Genomic DNA, 7672 nt, shown 5'->3' on the forward strand with positions numbered 1-7672 from the left:
TTTAAATGACCCTTAATCAATCCATTTATAAACTTAGATTTCAATTCAAAGACTTGAAATATGTGAAACACACATATACCAAATTCTATTATACTTGGGTATTTTTGTGATGACCTACTTTTCAGTTTGGAATCTGGTTGGTTTTTTTTTTTCATTTTAGGTTTCTGGGCCATTTATATGCTGCAGAAGCCCTCATCTCTCTGGACAGAATCTCTGATGCTATTACTCATTTGAACCCGGAGAATGTCACTGATGTCTCCTTAGGGATCTCTTCAAATGAGCAGGACCAAGGTTAATGAGGACACATTTGATCAGAACTCTTCACCATTTCCACTGCCTTTCCGTTGTAACTCAGGATGTGTGGAAATTTAAGGGCACGGTTGTAAAGGGAAGGGAGTTTTAGGTCGGCACTGTACGGTTTTGGCTGTACTTACTTTATACTAATTGTTTGCTGAGGAGACCTAGGAGTTGATTATCACATGGTCTAAATTCTAACTTTTGAAAGGCTGATAGTGTTAGAACAGTTTGTTTTGATTCTTATATTTTTCTCTTCAGAGGGATTCCACAATCCAGGGGAGAGTAAAAGTATGGCATTCAAAAGTCAGTTTTAAATCATGGCTAAGTTTTTGAGGGAGTGAGACTAGTTTTCACTTTATTCAGGGTTATTTCTCAGGCCATGGTGGTGGTGGTGGTAGGTAGCACTCTCATATCTTTTATTAGAACCTCTACTACATGAAAAGGAAATATTGTGGTAGATTGCTTTAATATTAGATTTCCATTTCATAAAGAAAATTAGGTTTTTAGAAAATATACTCTGTTGTCCGACCCCCTCAGATTTATTTTCATGTCTTTGTAGGATCAGACAAAGGTGAAAATGAAGCAATGGAATCCTGTAAGTAAGACGTTTTGTAAAGACTTAAGTAGCCTGGCCTGCTTCCCAAAGACTCACCCTCGAGCCGCTGTGTCCTTCCTTTGTCCGCCTGAGGAGTAGAGCTAGGCTTTATTCTGGGCAGCTGTTCGGGCAGTAGAGGGGGTTGCTCCCTGGCCCTTGGCCTGGCCTCTTCACATGTGTCTGGTCTTCTCCCCAGCTGGGAAGCGGGCCCCTCAATGCTACCCCAGTTCCGTCAACTCGGCCCGGACCGTGATGCTGTTCAACCTGGGCAGCGCCTACTGCCTGAGGAGCGAGTATGACAAAGCCCGGAAGTGTCTCCACCAGGTGAGGCTGGGCCAGTGCCAGACCATCTTGTGAGGCAGCCAGCAGAGGGTTTGGAGTTTCTAGGCTCTGTTATTTTGTTTGAGGCTTCTGATCAGTTTGTTAAACATTGGAATATTACTCCTCCAGACATATTCTTGGAAGGTACACAACTGATTGTTCTTGCAAATGAACCTAGGCACCTAATGGAGAGTTTTCCTGAAGATTTTAATCATTGAAATTTCAAAAGATTGGAAACCATCTAAATAGGGGCTCACTTAAATCAATAATGGTGTGTCCATATAGTTGAACACAATGCAGCTGTAAACCCTATATACTAAAATGGTAACATATCCAAGACATACTAAGTGAAAAGAACAAGATGCAAAACAGTTTTTATATAATCCTGTATATGCAGAAAAGATCTCCAAATGAACACACCACAAACTGTTAACATTGGCTGCAGGGCTGGCAAGATAAGTACTGTGTAGATGGAGCACTGAAATGGGAGAATTTTCACTGGATACTCATATCCTTTTTAGCTTTGAATTGTATGAATCTCTGTCCACTCAAAAAGTTAAATTACAAATACATCTTTTAAGAAGAAGGGTTCACAAAGTCAGTACCAAAGAAACTCCATCTACAATAAAGAAAGCTCCTGGCAATGTGTAACTAAAATAGACCTCTGACTTCTGCCACTGAGAGGGGCCTCATCAGCAGGTCTCAAGAAAGGTTCTGATTGGGCCTCTTTAGGTCACCTGCCCATCCCTGGACTGATCATGGGCAGGGACGCATACCTGTAGTAGGAGAACAGGTACTGCCATTGGCAGCCCCAGAGGAGTTTCCCAGAATTGGAAAGGGGTAATTCCTCAGAAGGATATTAATTCAGGACTTCCCTGGCAGTCCAGTGGTTAAGACTCCACGCTTCCAATGCAAGGGGCACGGGCTCGATCCCTGGTCGGGGAACTAAGATCCCACATGCCGTGCAGCACGGCCAAAAGAGTTAAAAAAAAAAAAAAAAAAAAAAAAATTAGGGGGAAGAAAAGGATATTAATTCAGCGCACGTACTTCTGGGCTAAGCCAAGGGAATAAGACAGTAGTAAATAAGTGGACGTGATAGAACCCTGCCCCCATGGACCTTACAGTTAGGAGATGTCTTCCTAAAAAGGGAATTGCAAGATCAGAGGTTATGCAGAATTTTCAGACTTCTAATATAGAAAGTTTGTGCCAGGGACTTCCCTGGTGGCGCAGTGATTAAGAATCCGCCTGCCAATGCAGGGGACACAGGTTCGAGCCCTGGTCTGGGAGGATCCCACATGCCGCAGAGCAACTAAGTTCATGCGCCACAACTGCTGAGCCTGTGCTCTAGAGCCCGTGAGCCACAACTACTGAGGCCCGCGTGCCTAGAGCCTGTGCTCTGCCACAAGAGAAGCCACCGCAATGAGAAGCCCGCACACCGCAATGAAGAGTAGCCCCCACTCGCCATAACTAGAGAAAGCCCGCGTGCAGCAACGAAGATCCAACGCAGCCATAAATAAATAAATAAATTTATAAAAAAAGAAAGTTTGTGCCAGATGGTGTATTCACCAGCAGCACATAAGAGAACCCACATCCCCATATGTTTGCCAGAGTAACTGAAACTGAAATTAAACCTATTCTCAGGAGGTAAGGCGGCTTCCTATGAAGGTGACCTTGTTGTGTGTAGAAGTGAAGATTTACCACGTGGAAAATAACCATGAGTGATATTTAGTCAACTTAGTGGCATCTGGTCAGCATTTCTGATCCAAAATCAGCAAAGCGAAGTGATGGACTGTCCAGGGAACACGTTTGATCTTATCTAGGAGTTGAGTGCAGGAGTTAAACGGGAAGAGTTAAAATGTTGCGCTGTTCTCCGTGGCAAGGCTGGGCTGTTGAACAGCCCTTTGGAAAGTGCCCGTGGACCTCAAGGGCTGCAGCACACAGGCTTTGGATGTGAAGTTGCAGTGTGTACACTCTAGCTCAGGTTCTTGTGCAGCAGGTGGCCATGGCGGCAGCCACACTGGGAGAGGCAGATGGGGTCAGGCCTGGTTTGGGGTCTGAAGGGGGTTTTGTTTTGGTCCCTTGGTTTTTAGGTTAATCCAGTGGCTGGACCTTGTTAATGGGGAGGCCCACCGTGCCTGGGAGGGAGAACAATGATGCGTGAAGAGTTGGAAAGGGCTCAAGTAGAGGTTTCCGAGGTTGCCTGCCCACCACTAACCATTATGAACAGCCAGTAAGCAAAATACCATTCTCTTATAAAGTTGTTGCCATGAGTTCTTGTATTTTAGAAAAGGCTGCAGTCAGTGCAAAGAACAATAGATGACCTGTGTTAACTAGCCAGTTGGAAGGAAAATGGAGATTTTAATATCCACAAAATGATGTAAAGGTGGTCTTGCCTATTTAAAGCTAGGCCAAGAGTATAAAATCTCATTTTCTGAACTGAGCTGTGGTACATCAGTGATGTGGTAGGAGGAATAAAAAGCCTCCCTGCTTCATTCACGAGGAACCTGGGAGCGTGTGCTCTGGACGAGAACCCCCACTAGTCTGAGATTTCTTCTAATGCTGCCCTGACCTGACCTTGTGCCTGTTTCTGGTCCCCCAGATGTCTCCCACACTCACCCCGTGGCCTGCACTGCCATGCCTCCCCGCTTTCTGCCTGTCAGGTATCCACCCTTGGAAGACAGAGACAGGCTTCCCTTGCCCAAAAGCTCTGCATTCGAAGAAACTCTTCTCTCTCTTCGTATTCATACTACGTTCACTTTCCTCTCTCCCTAACAGTAAATTTGTTTGGATTACTGTTATTTGCATGCTGTTTATTATCAGGGTAAGTCCCTGTCTTACACCCACCTCTGGTCAATAAATATTTGTAAAGGACACTTTCTGATTAGATTAAGGGAAGACACAAAGCAGTCTGGAAGCATAAGCACCTGAATCTGGATGGGGAAATACCAGTTGATGGTAAGATGAGGAAGAGGCTGCGGCCCAGAGGGGCCCAGACTGAGGGAATAAACCTACAATCTCAGCACCTTCAACCAGAACAGGACTAAATCAGAAAACTGCAGGCTGGTGTTATGGCTCTCAGATCTAGGAAAGGACAGTATGTTGCCTAAACAAATAATTTTATTTGACTAAATTGTACTGTTTCAGTCCTTAAGAACGGAGACATTAAACATGCTTTTCTTTGTTTTTTTTTTTTTTTTTGGCTGCGATGGGTCTTCGTTGCTACACGCGGGCTTTCTCTAGTTGTGGAGAGCAGGGGCTACTCTTCGTTGCGCTGCGCGGGCTTCTCATTGTGGTGGCTTCTCTTGTGGCGGAGCACGGGCTCTAGGCATGTGGGTTTCAGTAGTTGCAGTACACAGGCTTCAGTAGTTGCGGCAGGTGGGCTCAGTGGTTGCAGCGCGCAGGCCCTAGGGCACGCGGGCTTCAGTAGTTGTGGTGCGTGGGCTCAGCTTCTCTGCGGCATGTGGGATCTTTCCGGACCAGGGATCGAACCCGCGTCCCCTGCATTGGCAGGCGGATTCTTAACCACTGTGCCCACCAGGGAAGTCCTTAACATGCTTAGTGGTATATTTTTTTTATATTTCCAGCCTTTTAAGTTTGAATTCTTATTCCTGACATTGCGAATTTGTAGCTTACAATACTAAGTTGTTACTTAGGAAAACAAAATAGACATGCAGATTTGGATAGAGGTGCAACTGTGTCTGGTGAAAAACTACCAGCAGACCTGGATGGGTGACTGGAGTGTAGAGTCAGGAGCGTCTGATCACCCATCTCAAAACCAAATACAGCCAAGAGATAGAAGAAAACCAAGAAGGAAGGAAAGCTTTCTCCTATTAAGAACTCATTATGGATTAGGCAAGGGAAGATAAATATTTAACTAAAAATAACATGTCTAGTTTAATCGGGAGGGATCAAGACAAAGACAGCTGGACTTCCCTGGTGGTCTAGTGGTTAAGAATCCACCTGCCAGTGCAGGGGATACGGGTTCGATCCCTGGTCTGGGAAGATCCCACACGCCGAAGAGCAACTACTGAGCCTGCGCTCTAAGGCCCGCGTTCCGCAACTACTGAAGCCCGTGTGCCTAGAGCCCATGCTCTGCCACAAGAGAAGCCACCGCAGTGAGAAGCCCATGCACTGCAACGAAGAGTAGCCCCCACTCGCCACAACCAGAGAAAGACCGCTTGCAGCAATGAAAACCCAGCGTAGCCGAAAACATAAATATTTAAATTAGATTAAATAAAAAATAAAAGAGTTATAATGAAGTAGCTTTAAAAAAAAAAAAGACAGACAGCTGAGGACCATCCGAGCAGAACTGTAGTGTCCCAGTGAGGTTAAGTTTGCTAATTTGTCATTGGTAGGTTGACATTCTTTTTTTTTTTTTTTTTTTTGACATTACTTGGAGTTTGTATCTTAAGCTATCAGTTTTTCATGGGTCTCTTTTTTGTTTTGAGCACAGGCGGCCTCAATGATCCATCCTAAAGAGGTGCCCCCTGAAGCCATCCTGCTGGCCGTCTACCTTGAGCTGCAGAATGGTGAGTGATTCTTCTCTTGAGTTAGGACTGGAGCCCTGCAAAGAGCCCAAGATTTTTGGTGTCTGTTTTTTCTCTTCGAAATTTAAGAGGTATTACCCATCAAGTTCTTCTAAACAAAAATGTAGTGAGGGAGTTTTTGGTATCTTGCAAATTCCTACTTCTAGCAGGTTAAGCATATTTCCTTTTATCTGTGAAAATGCAGAATAGCGTAACTTCTGACAATTATAATTAATCTCTACTAATTAACCTTTCTCTTAGGCATCCAAATGACTCTAATTGAGAACCTGAGTCAGAATGCAGTGGGTTTGAGCTGTATGCCTTAGTGTTTTAAACATAGGTGTCGTTAATGAGTTTTACAGTAAGCCAGTTCCTGCTGAGAATTTTTTATTCAGACCTAAATCCAGGTCATGCCTCTGGGGCATATACAACCTCGAGGATATAGCTTACTGGAAGAAAGGCTGTGGGCCCTACATAAGAGAAGGCATGAAGTAGAAAAGGAGAGCTGAATGGGGGAAATGAGATGGTACAGAAGTTTTAAGAGTTCTTAGTCATACCCCCTTGCTGAAATCCTTCCAAGGCTCCCCTCTTTCTATAGCTGAAGAAGCAGCATTAAGTGCCTGGCACCCAGCAGGCCTTGTCCTCCTAAAAGGTGTGGTAGGGTTAGTACATGGTCTTAGAGCCCTTCTTTTGTGCAGTCCACCTGTAGACAAGTTCTCAAACTGGGCTCCACCTTAGAATCAGTGCAAAGCTTTTAAAAATCGCGTCACCCAGGTCACACACGAAATTTCTTAAATCAGAATTTCTGGGGATGGTGCAGCGGGCATTACATGATTCCAGTGTATAGCACAGGTTGCAGACCACTGCTCTTCTCCATCACCTTTTACCCCCTTGCGGGATTCTGATGGCTTGCTTTGTATGTGGTGGTATTGTTATATGCTTTTTTTGTGATGGGAAGTGTTTTTATAGGTAATACCCAGCTGGCCTTACAGATCATCAAAAGGAATCAGCTGCTCCCTGCAGTGAAAACACTCTCTGAAATGAGAAAGAAGCCGGTGTTCCAGCCCGTCCACCCGATCCAGCCCATCCAGATGCCGGCGTTCACTGTACAGAGAAAGTGATATTTTGCTCTTGGAAAACTGTTACCTGAGACCCAGGGGAGTATTTACAGGCCTTTTTAGTTGTATCGCAGCAAAATGAATAAAAGACAGATGGTAAAGGATACTAGTTTTGAAGACACAATTTTGAAATGATTCTAATCCCTGATTTTTTTTGCTGGAAGCTTACGTCAAATTAAGGATTCACAGCTCATTTTCATCGGTTTTCCTTTAATCTTTGCTAGACTATTATTTTTGAGCCATTATGTGATATATCTGTGTCATAGGCAATTAAAACACAGTCTTACCAGAACAGTCTTATATAATACATTTTGTCTTTCTTGCAACGGTTAGAGTATTTTGGCATCTGAGATTTAGTGTTAAAGTTTTAAAAATGGAGAGAACGGCATGAGCAGGAGATGAGTAGCCAGTCCAGAAGCCGATCAGAGGGGAGGGGAGGTTGGTGTGTTGTATGCCTAGTTAGGACTAAAAGGGCCAGAAAATGCGTAATAAAACCCATAGGGCTAGTCAAATTGGGTTAAGAAGAGATGACTGATCTGATAGGAATCAATCGTTTGCTTAAAAATTACAGATGAAGACAAACAGAGTTCAGGGCACTGGTCTTGTTCACCCTCCTGTACCCATAGGCAGAAGCACCGGTTCCTGGACCCTGTTAGAAGGGAGTTCAAGGTTCATTGCTAACCCCTTTGGAAATGCAAACAGGAACTTAAAAGCTTCTTTCCAAGACAGGTATGTGTTGCAGGATTGACATGGCCAAAATTTGTCCATAGGGTCGATACACTAACTGTAAGTAGGAAAAACAAAACACACTACAG

General features: G+C 44.3%; 1 protein-coding gene across 3 annotated transcripts in view; it reads left to right on the top strand.

Annotated features, from left to right (window-relative positions):
• Positions 1–7164, top strand: part of CNOT10 (CCR4-NOT transcription complex subunit 10) — a 64982-nt gene extending 57818 nt beyond the window's left edge. For 2 of the 3 annotated variants that reach the window (XM_036869684.1, XM_036869685.1), the window contains 5 exons: positions 161–291; positions 857–892; positions 1089–1216; positions 5667–5742; positions 6709–7151. In XM_036869684.1, the coding sequence (XP_036725579.1) occupies positions 161–291; positions 857–892; positions 1089–1216; positions 5667–5742; positions 6709–6860 (523 nt within the window). In that variant the 3' untranslated portion in view covers positions 6861–7151. Of the gene's footprint in view, positions 1–160; positions 292–856; positions 893–1088; positions 1217–5666; positions 5743–6708 lie in introns of all 3 variants that reach the window. The other variant, XM_036869683.1, reaches the window with a different exon arrangement.
• Positions 7165–7672: the final 508 nt, after the last annotated feature.

The sequence above is a fragment of the Balaenoptera musculus genome, chromosome 11, assembly GCF_009873245.2.
Source record: "Balaenoptera musculus isolate JJ_BM4_2016_0621 chromosome 11, mBalMus1.pri.v3, whole genome shotgun sequence".
NCBI lineage: Eukaryota > Metazoa > Chordata > Mammalia > Artiodactyla > Balaenopteridae > Balaenoptera > Balaenoptera musculus.